Source organism: Ursus arctos, unplaced genomic scaffold (genome assembly GCF_023065955.2).
Source record: "Ursus arctos isolate Adak ecotype North America unplaced genomic scaffold, UrsArc2.0 scaffold_30, whole genome shotgun sequence".
NCBI lineage: Eukaryota > Metazoa > Chordata > Mammalia > Carnivora > Ursidae > Ursus > Ursus arctos.
The window spans coordinates 31,453,598-31,480,402 of NW_026622986.1; the positions used below are offsets into that span (position 1 = coordinate 31,453,598).

The window sequence follows — 26,805 nt, forward strand, 5'->3', positions numbered from 1 at the left end:
TCCCAGGGATGAATCCCACTTGGTCATGATGGATAATCCTTTTAATGTACTGTTGGATTCTATTAGCCAGGATCTTGTTGAGGATTTTGGCATCCATATTCATTAGGGAAATCGGTCTATAATTCTCCTTTTTGATGGGGTCTTTGCCTGGTTTGGGGATCAAGGTAATATTGGCCTCATAGAATGAGTTTGGTAGCTTTCCTTCTGTTTCTATTTTTTGAAATAGCTTTAGGAGAATAGGTATTATTTCTTCTTTGAATGTTTGGTAGAATTCCCCAGGAAAACCGTCCGGGCCTGGAGTTTTGTTTTTTGGAAGGTTGTTTATCACTGACTCAATCTCTTCATAATTAATTGGCCTGTTTAAAAAATAAGTTTCTTCCTGTTTCAGTCTTGGTAGTTTATAGGTTTCCAGGAAGGCCTCCATCTCTTCCAGATTGCTTAATTTATTGGCATATAGCTGTTGATAAAAGTTTCTAATAATCCTTCCAATTTCATTGGTGCTGGTTGTGACCTCTCCTTTTTCATTCATAATTTTATTAATTTGGGTCCTTTCTCTATTCTTTTGGATAAGTCTTGCCAGTGGTCTGTCAATTTTATGGATTCTCTCAAAGAACCAGCTTCTAGTCCTGTTGATCTGCTCTACTGTACTCCTGGTTTCTAATTCATTGATTTCTGCTTTAATCTTGATCAACTGCTTCCTCGTGCGTGGATTAGGCCTGTCCCTCTGTTGCTGTTCCAGCTTCCTGAGGTGAGAATATAAAAACTGCATTTTAGATTTTTCTATTCTTTTGAGTGAGGCTTGGATGGCTATGTATTTCCCCCTTAGGACTGCCTTTGCAGTATCCCACAGGTTTTGGACCGTTGTGTTTTCATTCTCGTTGGTCTCCATAAATTGTTTAAATTGATTTTTGATTTCCTGGTTTATTGAGTCATTCCTGAGCAGGATGGTTCTTAGTCTCCAAGTGTTTGAGTTTCTTCCAAATTTTCCCTTGTGGTTGAGTTCCAATTTCAGAGCGTTGTGGTCTGAGAATATGCAGGGAATAATTTCAGTCTTTTGGTATCAGTTGAGACCTGTTTTGTGACCCAGAACATGGTCTATTCTTGAGAATGTTCCATGGGCATTAGAATAGAATGAGTATTCTTTGGTTCTGGGGTGTAGTGTTCTATATATATCTATGAGGTCCAACTCGTCGAGTATGGCATTCAAAGCTCTTGTTTCTTTGCTGATTTCTTGCTTAGGTGATCTGTCTATTGCTGATAGTGGAGTGTTGAGGTCTCCTACTATTAGTGTATTTTTATCTATATGTCTCTTTATTCTGGTTAAGAGTTGGCTTGTGTATCTTGCTGCTCCCCTGTTGGGGGCATATATATTTATAATTGTCATATCCACTTGTTGGATACATCCTTTAAGAATAATATAGTGCCCTTCTGTGTCTCTAACTATAGTCTTTAGTTTAAAATCCAATCTATCTGATATGAGAATTGCTACCCCAGCTTTCTTTTGAGGTCCATTTGCATGAAAGATGGTACTCCATCCCTTTACTTTCAGTCTGAATGTATCTTTGGGTTCAAAATGAGTCTCTTGTAGACAGCAAATGGATGGGTCATGTCTTTTTATCCAATCTGCACCCTGTGTCATTATGGGAGCATTTAGGCCATTTACATTGAGACTGATTATTGAGAGAGATGATTTTAATGATGCCATGTTGCCAGTAAAGTCTTTGCTTCTATAGATTGTGACTTTCTGTTCTGTATCACTCTTGGGGCCTTTTTACTTTTATAGAACCCCCCTTAATATCTCCAGTAGGGCTGGTTTCGTGGTTACTAAATTGGTCAATGACTGGTGATTCGGGAAGGTCTTTATTTCTCCATCAATTCTGAATGACAGCCTTGCTAGATAAAGGATCCTTGGCTGCATGTTTTTCTCTGAAAGAGCTTTAAAAATGACCCCCCCCCCAACCCCTTCTCTCATTCCAGGTCTGTGTAGACAGGTCTGACATAATTCTGATACCTTTGCCTTGGTACGTGAGAAATTTCTTTGCCCTGGCTGCTTTCAATACTATATCCTTGGATCTAATATTTGTGAATTGCACTATGACGTGACGTGGTGTAGGTTTGTCGTGGTTGAGCTTGGGAGGGGTCCTCTCTGCCTCTTGGACACGAATGTTTGTTTCCCTTGCTAGATTAAGGAAGTTTCAGCTACAATTTGTTCAAATATCTCTTCTAGACCTCTGTTTTTCTCCACCCCTTCGGGGATGCCAATGATTCTGACATTGGAACGTTTCATTGAGTCAGTAATCTCCCATATCCTACGTTCCTGAGCGTGGATATGTTTGAGTCCAGATTCTATTTTAGCTTTTTCTTCTACTAACCCATCCTCCAATTCGCTGATACGTTCCTCTGCCTCATTCACCTTGGCCGTCAGAGCCTCTAGTTTTGACTGCATTTGGCTCATAGAATTTTTAATTTCTGCCAGATTCGCTCTCATTTCCGCCCTTAGAGATTCTATATTCTCATTAACATTTTCGTTAATACTTTTTTCAAGTCTACACATCATCTTGACCATTGTTACTCTGAATTCCATTTCTGATAATTTGGTTATATCCATATCCATTAGTTCTGTGGCAGAGGCCACAGACTCATTGTCCTTTCTTTGCTGGGGGGGATTTCTCCCTCTCGTCATTCTGATGAGGAGAGGTTGCGGGGTTGTCCAGAGCCCAAATTATTGACCGGGACCCAGGCCATGCACCCTTGTTTTATAGGGATCTTAGGGATGTGGGCTTCTTGATTTTTCAGCCTGCCTTCTGGGGGAGGGGCCTGCCGCGCCGATACTCAGGCAGCCCTGTTTGGGTAGAGTCTCCGTGTCCCTGCAAGGGGGGTGGGGATGGGCATGCTGTGAGCGGTATTTCCAGGCTTTTGTTCTCTGGCAGCTTTCCCTGGCGGTTTGCTGTGCCTCTTCTGAGAGTCAGAGCAGCAGCGGCCGAATTTCAGCCTCTGTCTTAGAACAGAGGGATTGCGGACCGTTCTCCACTAATGTTCTGGCCACTCAACTCTGTTTCTGTTGGTGCTGCTCAACCCTGCAGCATCCGGGGATGTGCGCCCCACACCCGGTGTCCCAGCCCTCACTTCCAGGGCTGGCATGTCTCTGTCCTTTGTGTTTCTAACACCGCCAGCCGCCAGCCGCCCCCGTACACTCCGGAGCTCCCGGTCCCAATCTGGATCCAGTGAGCGCACCGGGATTCCGGTGTTTCGTGAGATGCCAGGTGGCGCGCGCACCCGGCTCACGGTCTCAGTCTGCTGTTTTGCGGATGCCGTCCGCGAGCCCCGCCCGCTTTCCCATGCAAGTGGCTACCGCTTCCCGGCGCCCGAATGCGGCGGCTCCCTCCCCCTTCCGTTTATCTTCCGATATCTGTGCACGGTTTCATGGCTCCCCGCTTCGTACCTCAATACTCAGCGCTGGAGATGTTCATTTGTAGAGATCCATATGTATATTCCTGCGTCTCAGGCTGATTCCATGGATGTTCAGGCTGGTCTGGTACCTATCCACCTTGACTCAGGGGACCGGCTGAAAAAGGGGTCCCCTACTCCTCTTCCATCTTAACTCTCCCAACCACACCCATGTTTTTTGGTGGATCCGCCCCTCCAACACGCCCTTGGAAGGAGTCCATCCAATGTGGCACCACCAGCCTGGCAGTGTGCAGGCAGCCCTGTCAGGGGCCAAAGTGATCCCTGCCCCAGGGGGAGGGGAAGACACCCACACCCACCAACTCAACTGCAGCCCTAGCAGTGGGCTGGGGGAAGACATCTGGTTGGATTACAAGCCCCACCCGCCAAGGAAAGTCTCAGGGGCCAACACAGGGAGAATGCCCTGTGGCTCTGTGCCACCGCAGCTCTAGCAAATGACCCGTCTGACTCAACTCAAGCCCAGTGCGGCCCCAGACTGACCCACCAACAACACAGGGACCAAACCCTGTGCACAAAAGGCAAAGAAAGCCATTGTAGACGACAGGACTGAAGGCAAATGTGGCTCAGGCACAGCGGTAGGGTGCACACAACACCCATAGGAGACACCCCTGAAGTTCTAGGTTCCGGTGAATGAGGGATATTGCACTACAGGACATTATAGGACCTCTTCTTCATAAGGCCACTACTTTCAAGCTGACCTTCTAACAGAAACAGACACAAAGGGTTGTACAAAATGAGATGGGAAAATATGTCCCAAATGAAAGAATAGGACAAAATCACAGCTAGAGAGCTAAATGAAACACACATAAGTAACATATTTGATAGAATTTAAAGTCATGGTCATAAAGATACTCACTAGACTTGAGAAAAGAGTGGAGGACCTCAGTGAGACCCTTAACAAAGAGATAAAAAAGAACCGATCAGAAATGAAAAACACGGTAACTGAAATTAAAAATACACCAGAGGGAATAAATAGACTAGAGGAAGCAGAAGAAAGGATCAACAACTCGAAGGAAAAAGTAATGGAAAGCCATAAAGCTGAACAGGAGAGAGAAAAAACAATAATAAATGAAAATATATTAAGGGAACTCAGCAACACCATCAAATGTAAAAATATTCACATTATAGGGTCCCAGAAGGAGAAGAGAGAGAAAAGGAGGCAGATAATTTACTTGAAGAAATAACAGCTGAAAAATTCCCAAATCCGGGGAAGAAAACAGAAATCCAGATCCAGGAAGCACAGAGAGCCCCCAACAAAATTCACCCAATGAGGCCCACACCAGGACACATAGTATTTAAAATGGCAAAAAGTAGTTGGTGAAGAGAGAATTGTTAAAGCAGCGAGAGAAAAGAAAGCAGTTACCTACAAGGAAAAACCCCATAAGGCTATCAGCAGAGTTTTCAGCAGAACCTTTGCAGGCTGGAAGAAAGTGGCATGATATAGTCAAAGTGCTGAGAGAAAAAAAAGAGAAAACAAAACCGAAACTAAGAATACTCCATCCACTAAGCCACCATTCAGAATAGAAAGAAAGTAAAAGAGTTTCCCAGACAAACAAAAGTTAAAGAAATTCATCACCACTTAACCAGGCTCATGAGAAATGTTAAAGGGGACTCTCTGAGTGGCAAGGAAAGACCATAGCAGGAGTAAGAACAGTAGGTGGCACAAAAGAAGTAAAATTAAGCGTATCTATAAAAATCAGTCAAAAGATTCACAAAAAAAAAACACGTAAAGTATGACACCATATATCTAAAATGTGGGGGATGGGGAAGTAAAAATTTAGTGCTTTTAGAATGGGTTCAAACTTAAGCAACCAACTTTATGTGGACTGCTAAATGCATAAGATGTTGTATATAAACCTAACAGTAATCATGGATCAAAAAACCAATAACAGAAATGCAAAAAATAAAAAGAAAGGAATCTAAGTATTTCAGAAAGCCAGCAAACCATGAGAACAGAGCAAGAGAAGAAAGAAACAGCAAAGGACTACAAAAACAAACTTAAAACGAGTATAACAAAATGGCAATAAACATATCTAACAGTATAACTTTGAATGTACACAGACTATATACTCCAATCAGAAGACAGAGGATGATAGAGTGTGTAAAAAAAGCAAGACCCATGTATACGCTGCCTACAAGAGACTATTTTTCAAACCTAAAGATGCATGCAGATTGAAAGTGAAGGGATGGAAAAGCATTTATCATGGAAACAGAAGTGAAAAGAAACCTGGGGTACCAACACTTATATTGGACAAAATAGACTTCAAAACAAAGACTATAACAAGAGACAAAGAGGGACACTATATAATTATAAAGGGAACAGTCCACAAGAAGCTATAACAATTACAAATATTTATGCACTCAACATGGGAGCACCCGACTACATAAAGCAGCTAATAACAAACATAAAGGAGGTAACTGACACTAATAAAATAATAGTAGGGGACTTTAACATTCTACTTACATCAATGGATAGATCATCCAAACAGAAAAATAATAAGGACACAGTGGCTTTGAATGATACATTGAACCATGGATCTAACAGGTATATTCAGAACACTCCATCCTAAAACAGCAGAATACATACTCAAGTGTCCGTGGAATATTCTCCAGCACAGATCACAAAACAAGCCTCAACAAATTTAAAAAGATTAAAGTCATACTATATACCTTTTTTGACCACAATGTTATGAAACTAGAAATCAACCACACATGTGCGTGCACAAGCACATGTGTGCGTGCACAAGCACATGTGCGCGTGCGCACACACACACACACACAAATCTGGAAAGAACACAAATACATGGAGGTTAAATAACATGCTACTAAACAATGAATGAGTCAACAAAGAAATCAAAAAGGAAATGAAAAAAATACATAGAGACAAATGAAAATGAAAACACAATGATCCAAAATCTTTGGGATGCAGCAAAAGCTGTTCTAAGAGGGAATTTTATAGCAAACCAGGCCTATCTCAAGAAGCAAGAAAAATCTCAAATATACAACCTAACCTTACACCTTAAGGACAAGCAAAACCCAAAACCAGGAGAAGGAAGGAAATAATAAAGATTAGAGCAGATATAAATGAAAAAGAAACTAAAAATACAATAGAACAGATCAATGAAACCAAGAGCTGGTTTTGAAAACATCAACAAAATTGGTAAACCTTTAGCCAAACTCATAATAAAAATGGGGGGAGGGAGGGAGAGAGAGAATTCAAATAAACAAAATCAGAAATGAAAGAAGAGAAATTAGAATTGACACCACAGAAATATAAAGGATTATAAGAGAATATTATAAAAAAAATTATATGCCAACAAACTGGACAACCTAGAAGGAATGGATAAATTCCTAGAAACATATAACCTCCCTAAACTGAATCAGGATGAAATCGAAAATTTGAACACACCAATGATCAGTGATGAAATCGAATCAGTAATCAAAAAGCCCCCAATAAACAAAAGCCCAGAACCACGTGGCTTCACAGGTGAATTCTACCAAACATTTAAAGAAGAGTTAATACCTATTGTCAAGCTATTCCAAAAATAGAAGACAAAGGAAAGCTTCCAAATTCATTCTATGAGGCCTGATACCAAATACCCTGATACCAAAACCAAATAAAGACACTACAGAAAAAAAGAGAGAACTATAGGCCAATATTTTTGGGATGCAAAAGCCCTTGGCATATATTAGCAAACTGAATCCAACCACAGATTAAAAATATCATTCACCCAATATATATATATGGATCATTCACCATGATCAAGTGGGACTTATCCCTGGGATGCAAGGGTGGTTCAACATTTGCAAAGCCATCAACGTGACTCATCACATCAATTTAAAAAAAAAAGGGAACAAAAAACATGATCATCTCCATAGATGCAGAAGAAGCATCTGACGAAGTAAAACATCCAGTCAGGAAAAAAACACTCAAAAAAGTTGGCTTAGGGTGAACATACCTCAACATAATAAAGGCCATACATAAAAAACCCACAGCTAACATCATATTCTCGGTGGTGAAAAATGGAGAAATTTTCCCCTAAAGTCAGGAACAAAACAAGGATGTCCACTCTTAACACTTCTATTCTTCAAAATATTGGAAGTCCTAATCACAGCAATCAGACAAAAAAAAGGAAATAAAAGTCATCCAAATTGGTAAAGAAGAAGTAAAACTTTCACTATTTGCATGTGACATGATATTATATGTAGAAAACCCTAAAGACTCCACCGAAAAACTACTAGCACTGATAAATGAATTCAGTAAGGCCCAGGATACAAAACCAATATATAAAAATTTGTTACATTCCTATTCACTAATAACGAAGTAGCAGAAAGAGAAATTAAGAAAACAGTCCCATTTGCAATGCACCAAAAAGAATAACATACCTAGGAATAAACCCAACCAAGGAGGCGAAAGACCTGTACTTTGAAAACTATAAAACACTGATGAAAGAAATTGAAAATGACAAACAAATGGAAAGATATTCCATGCTTATGGACTGAAAGAATAAGTATTGTTAAAATGTCTATACATCCAAAGCAATCTGCTAATTTAATGCAATCTCTATCAAAATGCCAACAGCATTGTTCTTTTTTTCTTTCTTTCTTTAGAGAGAGAGAGAGACTGCCAGGGGAGAGGGAGAGGGATAGAGAGAATCCCTAAGCAGGCTCCATGGCCCGACACGGGGCTCCATCTCATGGCCCGAGATCATGACCTGAACTGAAATTAAGAGTTGGACGCTTAACTGACTGAGCCACGCACGCACCCTCAAGAGCGTTTTTCATGGAACTATAATAAACAATCCTAAAATCTGTATGGAACCACAAAAGACCCTGAATAGTCAAAGCAATTTGGTAAAAGAAAAACAAAATTGTAGGTGTCACAATATATTTCAAGATCTACTAAAAAGCTGTGGCAATCCAAAACAGTATGGTGTTGGTACAAAAACAGACACATAGGTCAATGGAACAGAATAGAAAGCCCAGAAATAAACCCATGATTATCTGCTCAGTGAATCTTCAACAAAGGAGGCAAGAATATGCACTAGGAAGAGGATGGTCTCTTCAACAGATGGTGCTGAGAAAACTGGACAGCTACATGCAGAAGAAAGAAACTAGACCACTTTCTTACACCATACACAAAAATAAACTCAAAATGGATTAAAGAACCTAAATATGAGACCAGAAACCACAAAAATCCTAGAAAACAGCACAGCCAGTAGTTTCTCTGACATTGGCCATAGCAACATTTTCTAGCTATGTCTCCTGAGGCAAGGGAAACAAAAGCAAAAATAAACTATTGGGACTATGCAAAAATAAAAAGCTTCTGCACAGCAAAGGAAACAATCAACAAAACTAAAAGACAAACTACTGAATGGGAAAAGATATTTGTAAATGACATATCCAAAAAAGGGTTAGTATCCAAAATATATTTAAAAAACTCATACAACTCAATCTCAAAAAAACAAATAATCCAATTTAAAAATTGGCAGAAGACATGAACAGACATTTCTCCAAAGAAGACAACCAGATGGCCAACAGACACGTGAAAAGATGCTCAACCTCACTCATCATCAGGGAAATGAAAATCAAACCACCATGAGATATCACCTCACACCTGTCAGAATGGTCAAAGTCAAAATTACAAGAAACAACAAGTATTGATGAGGATGTGGAGAAAAAGGAACCTTTGTGCACTGTTGGTGGGAATGCCAACTGGTGCTGTCACAGTGGAAAACAGGATGAAGGTTCTTCAAAAAATTAAAAATAGAATTACCCTACGATCCAGTAATTCCATTACTGGGAATTTACCCCCAAAATATGAAAACGCTGATTAGAAAAGATATATGCACCCCTACAATAAGTTTATTGGACCATTATTTACAATAGTCAAATTATGGAAGCAGCCCAGCATCCACTGATAGATGAATAGATAACGAAGGTTTGGTGTACATATACACGTATATAGATAGGTTTAACAGGTGACGTGGATTAAGAATATACTTACCATGATGAGCACTGATAATGTATAGAATTGTCGAATCCCTATATTGTCCACCTGAAACTCATATAACACTGTATGTTAACTACTGGAATTTAAAAAAAAGGGGGGGGGTGCCTGGGTGGCTCAGTCGTTTAAGCATCCAACTCTTGATCTCAGCTCAAGTCTTGATCTCAGGGTTGTGAGTTCAAGCCCCACACTGGGCTCCACGTTGGGCATGGAGCCAACTTAAAAAAAAAAAAAAGAAGTGACATGCATTGTACGCCACCTCTATGCTGAATGAATCTTTAAGAAATGGAACATGCCTTGCCACAGAAGGCTTCTAGAGAGAAGTTTCTCTGTCACCTAGATTGCAGTGTGAAATCCCAGAGCAGAGTGTTAGGCAAACTGTTATTAATGTAGCTTGAATAAGAAACAAATTTGCATTGTTCAGAGCCACTAATTTGTGAGGGCTGTTTGTCGCTGAAGCCTGACCTGCCTGATTCTGACTGATACATGACCATTCAGAGATGCACACAGATTGTGGCTTTTGTATTTAAGCCATAACAAACCAGGCCCCACCCACTAGTTGGCAGGAAAATTAAAATGAAGTAAACAAAATATCCTATCCAACTTAAACAATTGGGTGTCTCAGTCTGTTGAGCGTCTGACTCTTGATTTCAGCTCAGGTCATGATCTCATGGGTCGTGAAATCGAGCCCCACATCGGACTTTGTGCTCAGCATGGAGTCTGCTTGAGATTCTCTCTCTCCCTCTCTCCTTGCCCCCTGCTTGCGCTCTCTCCTCTTGCTCTCTTCTCCCTCTCAAGAAAGAAAGAAAGGAAGGAAGGAAGAACTATGATTAAAGAAATGGGACCAGAGGAAGCTGCTGGTCTGTAAAGTGGAGGTTTAGAGGGCCTCTGAACAGTTGATCAACCTGCGTGCTGCCCTACAATTGGAAATAGCTTTCTTTAAAAGATTACATTCTCATGAACAGTTAAAAGTAAAGTAAAAAAATTAGGAGCACCTGGGTGGCTCAGGCGGTTGAGCAGCTGACTGGGTTTCGGCTCCAGAGAAATAGCACCAATAAGATATTATGAAGCCCGAAGATCTCCGGTTGGCAAGCTGGACACCCAGGAGAGCCAATGGTGCAGTCCCAGTTCCAGCAGAGTTAAATCCCAAGGCGTAAGACTGATGTCCCAGGTCACACAGAGGCAGGAAGAGTTCCCTCTTACTCAGCCTTCTTGTTCTATTCAGGCCCTTAGTGATTGCATGAGGCTCACCCACGTCAGGGAGGAGGACCATCTGTTTTTCTCAGTCTATGGGATTCAAATGCTAATCTCATCTAAAAACACCCTCACAGACACACCCAGAATAACGTTAGCCAAATGTCTGCGCACCCTATGGCACAGTCAGGTTGATACATAAAATTAACCATTACAGCTACAATAATTTTTTTAAAGAACCTGTAGATTCCTTAGAGAACCAGAATTAGAAGTGGATCCTGAGGATGGGACTGAACTGCTGTGATCTCATGACCAAAGTTGAACAGGTGAGGAGTTGTGTCTTACGGATGAGCAAAGAAAGTGGTTTCTTGAGATGGAGTCTACTCCTGGTTATGGTGACAACAAAGGATTTAGGATATTACGTGAACTCAGTGGATCAAGCAGTGGCAGGGTTCGAGAGGAGTGACTCCAATTTTGAAAGAAGTTCTACTGTGGGTAAAATGCTAGCAAACAGCATTGCATCCTACTTGTTCTTTTTTAGTGGTTACTTTAAGTTTCTAATATATCTTTTTTTTACTTGTCACAGCCTATCTGCAAATAGTATTGTTGCACTTCACCTTAAGCATAATACTCTTTCACCAGTATATTTCCTCTTCCTCTTTTGCATCCTCTAAGCTATTGTTGGGAGGCATTTTACTTCTACAAATGCTTCTCATAATACATCGACACTATTTTTGCTTTAGAGCGTTAATTATCCTTAAAAGAGTGTAAGAACTAGAAATAAGTGTTTTCCATATTTGCCCACATTTTTTACCATTTCCAGCACTCTTCATTCCTATGTGTAGAACAAAATTCCTGTCTAGTCTCATATTCTTTCTGCCTCAAAAATTTACAAGCCTACCTTCTTTTACTGTACTTTGCTTTATTGCACTTTGCAGACACTGCATTTTTTTTTTTTTTTTTTTTTTTTTTTTTTTACAAATTAAAGGTCTGAGGCAACTTGGGTTAAGTCAGCCCATCAGCGCCATTTTTCCAACAGCATTTGCTCAGCTCATGTCTCTGCATCTCATTTTGGTAATTCTCGCAATATTGCAAACTTGTCGTTATTATTATATTTGCTGTGGTGCTCTGTGATCAGTGATCTTTGATGTTACTATTGCAGCTATTTTGGGGTGCACAGACTGCACCCATATAAGATAGCAAACGTAACTGATAAATGTGGTGTGTTCTGATTGCTCCGCAGACTGGCCTTTCTTCCATCTCTCGCTCCCTGTCCTTGGGCCTCTCTCTTCCCTGAGACACAACAATATGGAAATCAGACCAATTAATTACCCTACAATGGCCTCTAAGTATTCAAGTGAAAGGAAGAATCACATGTCTCTCTCTTTAAATCAAAAGCTAGAAATGATTAAGCTTAGTGTGAAAAACATGTCAAAAACCAAGATAGGCCAAAATGTAGGCCTCTTGCAACAAACAATTGTGAACGCAAAGGAAAATTCTTGAAGGAAATTCAAAGTGTTACTCCAGAGAACACACAAATGATAAGAAAGCAAAATAGACTTACTGATGATACAGAGAAAGTGTTAGGGGTCTGAATAGAAGATCATACCAGCCACAACATTCCCTTAAGCCAAAGCCTCATCCACAGCAGGGACCTGACTCTCTTCAATTCTGCGCAGGTTGAGAGAGGTAAGGAAGCTGCAGAAGAAAAGTTTGAAGCTAACGGAGGTTAGTTCATGCGCTTCAAGGAAAGAAGCCGTCTCCGTAACATAAGAGTGCAAGATGAAGAAGCAGGTTATCCAGAAGACCTAGCTAAGATAATTACTGAAAACTGCTACACTGAACAACAGATTCTCTAAGGAGACAAAACAGCCTTACTGCAGAAGAAGAGGCCATCTAGGACTTTCCCATCCGGAGAGGAGAAGTCAGTGCCTGACTCAAAGGACTTAAAAACAGGGCGACTCTCTTGTTAGGGGCTAATGCAGCTGATGACTTGAATGCTTACTGACCATTCTGAAATCCCAGGAACCTTGAGAATGATGCTAAATCTATTCTGCCTGTGCTCTATAAAGGGAAGAACAAAACCTGGATGACAGCACATCTGCTACAACATAGTTTACTGAATATTTTAAGCCCACTGTTGAGACCTACTGCTCAGAAAAAAGGATTCCTTTCAAAATATGACTGCTCATTGACAATGCACCTGGTCACCCCAAGAGCTCCAACAGAGATATACAACAAGATTCATGTTTTCCTGTGTGCTAACACAACATCCATGCTGCAGTCCCCGGATCAAGGAGTCATTTCAACTTCCAAGTCTTATTATTTCACAAATACATCCCATAAGGCTGTGGCTGCCAAAGATAGTGATTCCTCTGATGGGTCTGAGCAACGTAAATTGAAAACCTTCTGCAAAGGATTCACCATTCTAGATGCCATTAAGAACATTCATGATTCATGGGGCGCCTGGGTGGCACAGCGGTTAAGCGTCTGCCTTCAGCTCAGGGCGTGGTCCCGGCGTTGTGGGATCGAGCCCCACGTCAGGCTCTTCCGCTGGGAGCCTGCTTCTTCCTCTCCCACTCCCCCTGCTTGTGTTCCCTCTCTCGCTGGCTGTCTCTATCTCTGTCAAATAAATAAATAAAATCTTTAAAAAAAAAAAAAAAGAACATTCATGATTCATGGGAAGAGGTCTAAATATCAACACTCACAGGAGTTTGGGAGTCAATCCCAACCCTCATGGATGACTTTGAGGGGCTCAAGACTTCACTGGAGGAAGTCACTGCAAATGGGGTGGAAACAGCCAGAGACCCAGAATTAGAAGCAGAGCCTGAGAATGGGACTGAACTGCTGTGATCTCATGAGAATCATGAACAGATGAAGCGTTGCTTCTTCTGGATGAGCAAAGAAAGTGGTTTCTTGAGATGGAATCTACTCCTGGTTAAGTTAACAACAGAGGATTTAGAATATTACGTGAACTCAGTGGATAAAGCAGCAGTAGGTTTGAGAGGACGGACTCCAATTTTGAAAGAAGTTCTACTGTGGGTAAAATGCTATCAAACAGCATCACCTGCTACAGAGAAATCCTTTATGAAAGGAAGAGCCAACCAATGAGGCAAATTTCATTGTCGTACGAGTGTACCTGAGTTATGGAGTCCAGACAACTGGGTGAGCAAGTAGACCCAGCTAACAAGATAGTGGCCTTCAAAAGCTACTTAGATCTGATCTAGAAATGGAATGTTATAGGCCACTGATAGAACCAGATGTTGCCTCAAAGACCCAAAGCATAAAATATTATAAACTGGGCTAGGTAGGTAACATGACGAGTCAGAATTTCTCCCTACACTTGAACTCACCAGATTAAATGAAGAAATGACCAGTGTTAATATGCCTTTATAGACAGACTAATTAGAATAATCTTGAATACCTTTTAACCTTAAAATGTTCTTGCAACTGTATTATAAATTCAATTATTTATTGTTTATATATAATAATAACAGGCTTCTTTTTCTTTAAAAATACAACATAATTGTATGTGCTTTAAAAATGAAATATAATAAAATTTATTTTAAACCACTAATGAAGATGTGAGGATAGGCTTAATAGTACATCAAAATTGATGAAAATAATGAGTACACTATATATTTTTCCTTCCATTGCAGAAATGAAAATAACATGGCTAATAAAAGGAAAATCTATGAGGAAAAAAAAACCCAACCCTATCTGAAATGTAACTTCTCTTTTTAGGTGTGTTGTTACAATATCATTTAGTTGTTAATAAGAGAGAACCTGAAAATAATAATGACAAATAAGATACATATTTAATATCTCTTTCTATTCAAGAAGTTCAAAGGAAGATGGTCCAGGCTGGTTTGGTCCTCCTGGTATCAGGGACCCAAACTTTTCTATCTTGTTTCTACTTTATGGGTGACCTGTGGCTTGCATTATCAAGAATTCTCAAGTTCCAATATGACTGCTGGAGCTCCAGTCTTTATGTCTGCATCTCAGCTAGAAAGGAGGAGAAAGAGCAAAGAATGGCACACCCCCTTCTTTTCAGGTTGCTCAAAATGAGTCACTAGATATAAAGCATATATCTGTTTTCAAATTTCTTTTGCAACTAAAAGAGCAAATAAAAATTGTCTATTGGTTTTGGAAGAGTGTGTAAAGAGAGTGTCTGGAACATATGAACTATCATTTAGGTATGCAACAATCTTGCCTAACAGTCTCCCAGTCTACCAAAATCTAGACTTTAAATCTCTTATTGGTTAACTATTTTAGAAACATTTTATCTTTTCATTTAGTTGGAAACATTATCATTTTAGAAGCCTGTTTACTTTAGGTATATTATTTATTTAAAACAGCTACTTTACACTAGAAGTCTCCCTAATTAAATGATCAAAGTAAACTTTCACTGGAAAGCATATCTGCAAAACTGTATTACAGCTGTTGGCTTGCCATGTTTCAACTGAAAAAAAATTACCCAGCTTTAAAAATAAGATGTTTAACATTCCCATGAGAATTTTTAAATTTAATTTTTAAAGCAGATAATACAATATGTTTCAAAAATTCTAAAAAGGAGATTAATATTCAAAAACATAAATAACTTACATAACTTAAAAAATTTTTAAAACCTGATTAAAAAATGGGCAGAAGACATGAACAGACATTTTTCCAAAGAAGACGTCTAGACAGCCAACAGGCACATGAAAAGATACTAAACATCACTGATCATCAGGGAAAGGCAAATCGAAACCACAATGAGATGCCACCTCACACCTGTCAGAATGGCTAAAATCAACAACACAAGAAACAACGGACATTGGCAAGGGTATGGAGAAAGGGGAACCCTCTTACACTGTTGGTGGGAATGCAAACTGGTGCAGCCTCTGTGGAAAACAGTATGGAGGTTCCTCAAAAATTAAAACTAGAACTACCAGAATTCCAGCAACTCCACTTCCAGGTATTTATGTGAAGAAAATGAAAACACAATTCACACAGATGTATGCACCCCTGTGTGCATAGCAGCATTATTTACGGTAGCCAAGATACGTAAACAACCTAGGTGTCCATCTGTGGGTGAATAAATTGTTGTATGTGTACACAATGGAATATTACTTAGCCATAAAAAAGAAAGATCTTGCCATCTGTGACAACATGAATAGGACTAGAGGGTATTATGCTAAGTGAAGTCAGACAAAGTCAGACAAAGACCATATGATTTACCTTATATGGGGGAACCTAAAAAACAAAGAAGCAAATAAACAAAACAAAATGGAAAGAGACTCACAGACACAGGAAACAAACTATTGGTTACCAGAGGGGAGGGGGTGAAGAGATGGGAAAAACAGGTGAATAGGGTTGATTAAAAGGTACAAACTTCTGGTTACAAAATAAGTAAGTCACAGGGGTATAATGTACACAGAGGGATTATACTCAATATTGTGATAACTTTGTATGGTGACAGATGGTAACTGTACTTCTCACGGGGAACATTTCATAATGTATGAAACTATCAAATCACTTTGATGTACACCTGAAACAAATAGGATCTTAATGTCAATGTGCTTTAAGAAAAAAGGAGGGGCGCCTGGGTGGCTCAGTCAGTTAAGCATCTGCCTTCAGCTCAAGTCATGATCCCAGGGTCCTGGGATTGAGCCTGCTTCTCCCTCTGCCCCACCCCCACCCCTGCTTGTGCTCACTCATGCGCGCATGCGCGCTCTCTCTCTCTCTCAAAATAATAAATTAATCTTAAAAAATAAGAGGGCAAAAAAGTTTTTTTATAACTACACAGTATTCTCTTGTATGCATGCTACGTAATCCATCCAGTCATTTCCCTATTGATGGACATTTGGATTATTTCCAATTTTCACAATTATTAAGATGCTTTTTAATACATTGTTTATGATGTAGCTGAAGAAATCACTTGGGGGAAAGAGAGAGAGAGAGAGAGAGAGAGAGAGAGAGAGATGACTCTAACTACAACTCTAACCCCAGAGAAAGAAAGTAATTTTAAGTTCATAAATAGCTTATGTTTCAACTCAAGATCCATAAATTCTCACATTTAAAAAATTACAATATTTATAATTTTATAGACATTTTATTCTTAACAGGTTAGGTCAAGGATTTTTTTTTAAAGCTGATGAAAACTATGGATCCTTTCTGCAAAAAAAGCACACACAGAAAAAAAAAAAAACACCAACTTTTTGCAAAATGTTCCAAGAGGTTATGGGTTAACTACCAATCATCCCATGATTGGTCATAGATCTAAGATTTTAAAATTCATGACTCAAACTCATTCCTGTAAACTACTCTTTCTGATTTCTAGCATGGTGAAGGAAGAGAAACACAGTTACTTTTTTATTTTTATTTTATATTTAGAGAGGGAGGGTGAAGGAGCAGAAGGGAATGAGAGAGAGAATCAAGCAGGTTCTACATCCAGCATGAACCCTGACATGGGGGGTTTGATCTCACAACCCTGATATTATGACCTGAGCCGAAATCAGGAGTCCAACACTTAACCGACTGAGCCACCCAGGGGTCCCGGGCAACACTCTGAATAGTTGTCTGAATAAAAGATTACTATATGTTAGATGTTGCAAAGACTGTGGAATGGGCTTTGTTTGGCTTGCATGGTGTTTTGATTTTTTTTTTCCTAAGACAACAATCACTATTTGTAAACTGGAAGATTTCACGGAAGGATCTATATTTTTTAAATTTCTTTGAAAACTGAAAATCTGGTGACACTGGACACACATTGCACCCTTACGGTCTACAAGCACTTTCTTCCCACTCTCTCTTGTCTCCCACTCAACATCCCTGCTGTCTGGCCCTTCTAGACATTTGGGTTTGAGATTTCCAGATATATCTTGGGTTTGCAATATTGAAACCCTCAGGTTTTCTCCCTTTCTTCCTCGGTTTTATCCTAGTTATTTAGGGAAGAAACAAAATACAAAGCTGAAAGCAAGAGATTCTTTAAAGGTTTTTCTCTTTTTCCAAGTTCTCTTCAGTAGGAGATGAGATGAGGAAGGTAGGCAAGGGTTGCGGAATGGAACAGTAAGGGCAGACCATCTTCTGTAAAGAGGAAGAAAGAATCCCATGGGTGAAGGACCAGTTGGGCTCCTAGGTAGATGAAGATCTGTAGGGGATGCTTGTGGTGTAATTGGGAGTGGAAGACGAAGCCATTTCATCTTATTTGGGTGTAGTCTCACTGTAGGAAGTGATAGCAGGAACATTGGGAACATTGGTTCCAGCTGTTGGAACTTATGTAGGGTGGAGTTTCTCTTACCATCTGCTCATAGGGCCTCCCCAACTATCTTCTTGGCGCTCTGGCATCCTGCCTTGACAGATGGCTCTGGCTTGGTATCATAGATGGTTCTAGTATTGCTCTCAACACTCTCAACTCCTGACTTGGACTTAACATTTTTAGCTGACAACTTTCTCTACAATCATCTTAGGTAGTTTACAAAGAATATATCAGTGTGTACCGGAGTTGTGTTAAGAAAAATAGGTCCGGGGGTGCCTGGGTGGCTCAGTGATTAAGTGTCTGCCTTCGGCTCAGGGCATGATCCCAGGGTCCTGGGATCGAGCCCCGCATCGGGCTCCTCCGCTGGGAGCCTGCTTCTTCCCCTCCCACTCCCCCTCCTTGTGTTCCCTCTCTCGCTAGCTGTCATTCTCTGTTAAAATAAATAAATAAAATCTTAAAAAAAAAAAAAAAGAAAAGAAAAATAGGTCCGGGTCAATAAAGTTGGAAAGCCACCAGTAAAAACCACAATAAGCAAAGAGACCATTACAACACAGTGTGATAATAGTACAGACAGAGAGGGGCCGACCCCAGACAGGGAAAGGGGGTCAAGGATTGTTTTCTGAAGGAGGTTCTTGAGCTGCATTTTAAAGGACAGGCAAATTGCAGTAGATGTGGGGACAGATATTCCCAGCAAAGGAAACTGCACAAAGGCTCAACATCCTTGTGACTCAAATAACAAGTACAGTAGTAATAAGATACACGATGTGAGTAAGAGGAGGAAGGGACCAGATCAGGAATCTTCCGCTCATCACTGGTGATGATTTTATACTGAGTTTATACCGAAGTCAGTGGAGAGCCACTGAAGGATGGGGAAGTATACAAAATTTAATTTCGGTTTTTAAATTTTTTAATGTTTATTTCCTTACTTATTATGCAGATTACTGCAGGAGCCCTCTAACTGGTCTCTTTGCTTCCACCGGCCCCCAGTCTACTCTCAACACAGAGTGATCCTTAAAAAATAAACTCCAAATGCCTCACTCCTCTTCTTCAAACCATACAGTGGCTCCCCATCTCACACAGGGCAAAAGCCGAAGTCCTTACACATGCCCCATGTAGCCTTGTTCCATGATACCTCCAATCTCTTCTGCTAATACCCTCCCCTTGCTCACTGTACTCCAGCCAGCCACTCTCTGGAATTCACCACGCATACCACTTCTGGCTAAGGACGTCTGCATGGGCTGTCTATTCTATCTGGAATATTCGTCCTCCCCACAGTCATCCACCCAGCAAACACCCTTGTCTCCTTCATGTCTTGGCTCAAATGAGAATATACTTAAAGCTGCACCTTTCCCATAAAACATTCTTGATCCACCTTTACCCTATTCTTCTTTTTCTCTCTATGCAGTATTTTACAATGTCCTATATAATCTATCTTTACCTAATGTACACACGAGTGTTCTGCATCGTAATAAGCAATCAGTTACTTTGTCTAAAAAACACTTTTTTACATTCCATTATTCTTCTATAGTGTCTTTTCATATATATAATGTTATTTTATATCCATCAAGATGGGCCACAGGGCTGTGGTTTCAAATAGTGTTTTTGTATCGAATTTCTTTTAATTTTTTACTTTTTAGATTCCATATATAAGAAAGATCATACATTGTCTTTCTCTGTATTATTTCACTAAGCATAATGCCCCTGGGATCCATCCATGTTTTCACAAATGGCAAGATTTCACTCCTCTTTTTATGGCTGAATAATATTGCCGTGTGTGTGTGTGTGTGTGTGTGTGTGTGTAAAACAATTTCCTTATCCATTTACCCATTGATGCACTCAAGTTGTTTACATATCTTGGCTATTATAAATAATGCTGCAGTGAACATGGGGGAGCAGATATCTTTTCCAGTTAGTGTTTCTGTTTTCTTTGGATAAATACCCAGAAGTGGAACTGCTGGGTCTTACAGTACTTCTATTTCTAATTGTCAAAAGAAACTTCCTACTGTTTTCCATACTGGCTGCAGCAATTCACATTCCCAGCAACTGTGCACCAGGGTACCTACTTCTCCACATCCTCACCAACACTTGTTATTTCTTGTCTTTTGATAATAGCCATTCTGAAAACAAAAACAGCTATTCTGACAGGTGTATCATGGTTTTGAGCTTTTCCATATATTCACAAAACCCTTCCGCATCATAATTCTCACCCATATGCACAAAAGCGGATATCCACAGGGCTTGTGCAGGAGAGGTGCAGACAAGGTATTGCCAAAATAATAGTGGCAAACAGTGGCTTCTAACAAGTGTGTGGGGGGGATGTAATTCAGTTTTTCTCAAAGACTGAGAAGCGGTTTGAGAATTATCAGTGCTGCTGTTTTATCTGCATGACATCCATTCGTTGCTGTCTTTTCTGCGTGCACAAGTACTAAGAAAAGAGCTACCTGGCCAATAGAATGCAGACTGGAGAGAATACGGCTTCAAAGTCAATTAAAAAGTAAACTACCCAAACAACTTGGAGTTCAAAAACAGAACAACTTTAAAGAGTTGTTAAACTCTCTACTCTGACATGTTTAAATATTTAAAATTCAAAATCCATTTCGTAGCATAATTTTTTCAACTGCCAAAGCGATTACGTCATGGGTATGAGACTCCAGATTAATATATCTGGATGAGTTATCAAGAAATGAATTGACTTCTTGGCGATTTTTGCTTCCCAAGAACCATCACAAGGAAGAAAGTAAGAGGTGATTTTCCCCAAGACCAGGCAAGCTTTGATACCAGATTTTTGTTGATCTTGGCAGGTAGATCTCAGAGCCAGATATGATACGACTTACAAAAATAAGGAAGTGGGATTGCTTTATATTTTGAGTACTGAGAAGCAATTCTTTCTCTTACATCTCGCTTTTGTTTTCTGTTCTTCAGCAAAACTCCTTCTATGGGCAGAGTAGTTTCCTTTCATTCCCTTCACCTCATTTCCGTGCACCTTGGTTTCCCCAGGCAGCCGCAGCAGCTGGATGCCCTTATGCTGGTCCCATAGTTCCTAGTCAATATCTGCCACAGCCAAGTACATCATCACTTGGTGAGCACTAGAAATGCATCACCCCCCGTTCTGAGAACCTATTGTGCCTACTTCCTACATGGTCCCATCAGTCTTCTTGCTGTCCTTCAAGCATCTTTGAATTACCACATGACCCAACAATTCCACTCCTAGGTCACTAAAATGAAAACATTTTACACAAAAGCATGGATGTGAATGTCCACATATATGACAAAACTGGATAGAACCAAACACACACACACACACACACACACGCACGCACACACACACACAAATGAATGCATGGGAAAATCTGACAAAATCTGAATAAGGTCTATGCATCCCATTAACGTCCATTTCCTGGTGGTGCTACTCTCCTTAGTTATTCATAACAGCCCCCAAGTGAATATAACTCAAATATCCACAAACTGGTGAATGAATAAACAAAATATGTAATATTTATCTAATGGAGTATTATTCAGTCATAAAAAGGAAGGAGGTGCAGATATACACTACAACATGGACAAAACCCGAAAACATTATGCTGAGAGAAACCAGACACAAAAGGACATGCTGTATGATTACATTTATATGAGTTATTCAGAATAGGCAAATCCACACAGATAGAAGTAGATTAGAAGTTACCAGGGGCTAGGAGAACAGAAACTGGGAGTGACTACTAACACACTGGGTTTCTTTTTGAGGTGACAGAAATATTCTGGAACTAGATAGTGGGGATGGTAGGGCAATATCTTGAATATACTAAAGACCACTGAGTTATACACTAAGAAAAATGGTGAATTTCATGTTATATGAACTTAAAAGTTTAAGACAAGAAAGAAAGAAAGAAAGAAAGAAAGAAAGAAAGAAAGAAAGCGAAAGAAAGAAAGAAAAGGGGAAAGAGAGAAAAGACTCCATTAGCCTTGAGCCCCAGCTCTCCCCTTCTTGGTGACACAATCTGACATCTTACCCTCCAGCTCCAAGGGTCCACCATCTATCCCCCCACAGAGGACAGCCCACGGCTGAAGAGCCCACCACCAGACATTGTCCTTCCTGACCCCACAGCACTGTTCTCAACTTCAGCTCTGCTCTGAGTGATGGCTGCTGGCCACATTCCCCACCCCTGTCTGGACATGCTGATTTGGAGCCCCCAAAGGAACGGCCACCTGCCTCACCCCAAAGTATAGACACTGTACATCAGGAATCCAGCCATTCTGCAGTCAGTTCAATTTCCTTTGGCCTGAGAAAATGGGTCTTGGACTCCATTTGCAGAAAGAAAAATACCATATTGTCATGGGTGGAAGTTATGTTAAAGTCCTAACCCCCAGTACCTTACTGGATATAATGTCTTTACAGGGGTCATCAAGTTAAAATGAGATTATTTTAGGGTAGCTGGGTCCTAATCCAATATGACTGGTATCCTTATAAAAAGGAGAAATTTGGACACGGACACACACAGAAGAACGATGACGTGAAGATATGCAGGGAGAAGACGGCCATGGAACTGGAAAGATCCACCTACTAGCCCAGGAACCATGAGAATGGCCAGCAAACACCAGAGTCTGGAAGAGGCAAGGAAGGATCTGCCCGAGAGCCTTCCAAGAGAGCATGGCGGTGCCAACCCTGCTGGCCTCTAGAACTGGGAGACTCAGTTCGTGTTGTGTTAAGCCCCCTGGTTTCGGTGCTTTGTTATGGAGGCTCTAGAAACTAATGCCTGCGTAAAGCACAGGGCTGTCGGAGTGTGGATGGCAGAGATTCCTACATTTAAAAAAAGAAACCATCAGTGCTACTCATAAATGGAGTAAACTACTGATAGGACAACCTGAAGGGATCTCGAGGGAGCTACACTGGGAGGAAAAAAGTCCGCCTCTAAAGGTTACAGACTGAATGATTCCATTCAGAAGCATTCTTCCAGTGACAAAATCCTAGAGATGGAGCACAGATCCGTGGTGGCCAGGGCTTGGAGAGGGGCTGAGAGGAAGGCGGCTGTGGCTGTAACAGAGGAGGGGGAGGGATCCTTGTGATGGGTCCTGTGCCGTCTTGACAGTGTGGTCACAGACGGATCCCTGTGTGACAACCCTGCGTAGAGCTGACTACCCACGCAAATGAATGCATGGAAAACCACAAAATTTGCTGCAGGCCGTGGGTCTTCATGAAGGTCATTTTCCTGGTTGTGATACTGTATGATAGTGATTCCAGATGTTACCACGGAGGGAACAGACTGCAGCCCAGAGAGGTCTCGTCTTGCCTAATTTCACTCGTGTAACCGGGAATTTCTGACTATGCACCCAGAGCTTTCTCGTTACGGACGGGTCTTCAATAAAGTCAGGCTTCACTTGAGATCCCGAAAAAGAAAGAAAAAACCCACCTGCAAAAGAGGAAGACGGCAGAGTAGAAGTCGTCTAAAGAGAGGCACTGAGGTGCCGAGAGGAGTAACTGTCAGGCCCTTCATCCTTCTCCTCCCTCCCACGCCCCCTTCAACTGTCTGACGTGTTCTCGGGGAAGAAATGCGCAGCTGGACTGAGGCACGGTGCTGGAACCAGAGGCGCAGCGGGCACGAGCAGGCGGCACAGGAAGCAGGACACCCGACCGGCCACACCGCGGCGACACCTCCGCGGTCACCCAGACCGGAGATACCAGCGGAGCGCGGCGCACTCGCCCGCCAGCCCGGCTGAGCAGGGACACTAGGAAAACTCAAGTCGGAGCGACAGGCGGACACAAGCGCAGGGAAGTGATCCGGCGCCGAAGTCAGGTGTGAACGCCCACCAGCCGTGCTCACTGATAAGAGTTCGCTTCCCGATGGGGCCGCCTCCCTCTGCGACGGGACACAAGACCAAGTGGACTTCTGGGGTCCCCAGAGGCGAGGAGAGAAGAGGAGGGGAAGGACCCCAGGCCTCTGCAGGTGACGGTCCGGGTCCCCGCTCCGCGCAGCCAGCGGCGCTCCGGGGACGCGGGCGGCCGCGCGGGGGGCACGACGGCTGCCGGGGCTTTTTCTAGAGGAGGGGGTGGGGATGCTGAGTCACGGATCTGTCACTGCTTCTTACCTCTCCCCAGCCCTCCGGGGGCTAAAGGAAAAGCGAAAGCGAATGCGACTCGCGGGGCGGCCAGTCCCGGGAGCTGCGCCCGCCACCTCCTCCGGGACTGTCCGGCATCTGCCCGCGCGGCTGCGGGGCGTCGGGGCCGCTGCGAGCCCAGGGGCCGGCGGCCGGGAGTGCGGCCGAGCGTCGGGCCATGGCCCGGGTGCGGCTCTCTGGCTGCAGGGTCAGCGCCCTCCCCGCCCTGCTGCTGTTGCTGCTGCTGCTGCTGCTGCTCCGGCCGGCGACGCCGGGTAGGGAGAGGCGTGCGCCCCTGGCGGGGCGGCGGGGGAGGCGGCCGGGGCGCCCGAGGCGGGTGGCAGCGGCCGCGACTCGGTGCCCGGGAAAGGGCGGTGAGCCCGCGGGGCAGAGGGGACGGGGCGCTGCGCCCGCGCGCGGGGACACGTGCAGGCAGCGGTGGGGAGGGCAGCGCCGAGAGCCGACCCGCCCCAGCTTGCAGGGTCATCCAGGGAAGGGAGTCGTGCGGCCAGGCTTTGAATTCCACGTCTTCCCATTTCCGAAGCAAAGGGAAGACGCTGGGTTTGCAGCGGCGGCTCCGGGTGGGAGTTTCACAGCAGTTTAGAGAAATGCGTGAAGGCGGTTCTCCGAGCCCGACGAGGAAAGCTGTGTAGATGCCGCACCGCACGCAGTACCCGCAGGGCTGCGAGGAAATCGACCTGGTCTCTGCCCTCAAACAAAAGCAAATAACACGAGTGGGTGATGGCAGGATGGGGTAGAGACTGCGTCCCTGAGGACAGAAACGGTGTTGGGCAAGTTGCGTTCCTGCGGCACCTGGAAGCCACTCCAAATTCTTAAGCAGCAGGAAACCGTGGAAGGGCGCGGGAGTGCTGGGGCTGCCTGGAATAGGCGCGCTCAGGCAAAGGGGGAAGAAATGAAGTCGGTGATGGCTTGGTGTATTCCAGATGAACGTAGGTCGCATAGATAAAATCTCGGCAGGAAGAGCCCAACGAGTGACTCATAGATTTTCATCCCGGGTAGCTAGACAGGAGGGAGGAGGCTTTACCCTTGTCGGCGCTTCTTATCATCAGGGAGCAATCTGAGGGTCTGATGAAAGCTAGGAACCCTCTCCCCAGAAAAATGCATGAATGCACATGCATCTAATTTGGGGTCCAGGGACCCATTAAAGCCCATTCATAGATTCTCCAAGAGTTAGTTAACCCCATGATCTCTCTGTGTGTGCGTGTGTGTGTGTGTGTGTGTGTGTGTGTGCATGCGTGTGCTTTAAGGCAAGCCTCCCAATAATTTACACCCAGTCGGGCGAGCTATCTCCCCAGGACTTGCTCAGAGGCATCTGCCCACAGTTGCCGCAGGCCCGCTTGGTGTGAACCCTGCAGCTCTGCAGGGTTTCATCAAGTTTTATTTCCTTGAGACTATGAATTTTTCCCCGCACATCTGAGAATCTGACTTATGTTGGTGACCCAGTCAGTTCCTCTCATGTCCCTAGCCAGGGTGCCCGGTAGCCAGCCGACTGGGGCACCTCTACCAGCACCGTGTGAAAGTGAGGCGCAGCTTTAGTCCAAGCCCAGCAAGTGCAGAGAACTCTGCAGGCAGGACCTCCAGAGCGCATCACCTACAGCCTCGTGTTTGACCTCACAAGGGCACTGCTCCCATTCCGCAGCTCCTGGTGTTTCCTAGTGTTTCTTGAACGGGTTTAGTGAGATATAATAGATAATAAACTTCATACATTTAATTACATGATTTGATACGTTTGGAGGTAAATGTATACATACACTCATGAGACCATCATGATCAAGAAGGTAAATCTAATCATCACTACCAAAGTTTCCTCTTGTCCTGCATAACCCTTACCTGCCACCAGCCCTATCCCCCAGGCCACCACCATGGGATTTTAGTCACTTTGGACTTGCTACCATTTCTAGAATGTTACATAAATGAAATCATACCATATGTATTCTTCCTTGTCTGGCTACTTTCAGTCATGGTAATTGTTCTGAGAATGTTTCATCTTGTAATTTGTATCAATAGCTCATTCCTTTTTATTGCTGAGAAGTATTTCATGGCATGCGTATCACACCGTTTGTTTATCTGCTCGGTTGTCACTGGACGTCTGGGTTGTTTCTGGTTTGGGGCTGTTACACTTAAAGCTGTTATGAACATTCATATGTCGGTTTTGTGTAGACACAGGCTTCCATTTCTTTTGTGTAGAGACAGTGAGGGCGGAATGGCTGAATCATATGACATGCACGTGCTTAACTTTTTATTCCCACCAGCGGTATGTGAGTTCCAGTTCCTCCACATCCTTATCAGCACTTGGTAGAGTCACTCTTTCTTTTTTCCTAGAAAAAATTTTTCCAGCTTTATTGAGATATAATTGACATATAACATCATGTAAGCTTAAGGTGTACAACACGATGATTTAGTATATGTACATCTTGTGAAAGGTTTACCGCAATAAAGTTAACGCATGCATCACCTCATATATTTACCAAACTGTGTGTGTGTGTGTGTGTGTGTGTGTGTGTGTTCAGTTTCTTTAATTGTACCCATTCTAATAGGTGTGTAGTGGACTCTTGTATTTTTTCCTCATAGTTTTTAATTTGCATTTTCCTAATAACCAATGATGTTGAGCATCTTTTCATGTGCTTATTTGCCATCAAATACATCTTCTTTGGTAAAGTGTCTGGTTACACCTTTTGCCCTTTTAAAAATTGAGTTGCTGAATTATTATTGAGTTTCAAGAGTTCTTTATATATTTGGGATACAAGACCTTTATCAGATACGATGTGCAAATATTTTCTCAGAG

The 26,805-nt window shown here is 42.4% G+C and overlaps 2 protein-coding genes and 1 long non-coding RNA gene across 3 annotated transcripts in view; 1 reads left to right on the forward strand and 2 right to left on the reverse strand.

The window, feature by feature from the left end:
- Window positions 1–15,176: 15,176 nt before the first annotated feature.
- Window positions 15,177–24,292, reverse strand: LOC130542151 (uncharacterized). The gene is made up of 2 exons (XR_008956504.1): window positions 23,991–24,292; window positions 15,177–23,314 (listed from the first exon to the last, which is right to left on the reverse strand). It is a non-coding gene; the product is annotated as an uncharacterized LOC130542151 (long non-coding RNA).
- The window catches only part of IL15RA (interleukin 15 receptor subunit alpha), a 59,842-nt gene continuing 56,917 nt past the window's right edge, over window positions 23,881–26,805 (forward strand). The window contains 2 exon segments of the mRNA XM_057304630.1: window positions 23,881–24,059; window positions 24,061–24,274. Of these exon segments, the coding sequence (XP_057160613.1) occupies window positions 23,958–24,059; window positions 24,061–24,274 (316 nt within the window). The 5' untranslated portion in view covers window positions 23,881–23,957.
- Window positions 25,714–26,805, reverse strand: part of FBH1 (F-box DNA helicase 1) — a 111,056-nt gene continuing 109,964 nt past the window's right edge. Inside the window, exon 23 of the transcript XR_008956503.1 lies at window positions 25,714–26,338. The gene's annotated coding sequence lies outside the window, so the exon portion shown is untranslated. The remainder of the gene's footprint in view (window positions 26,339–26,805) is intronic.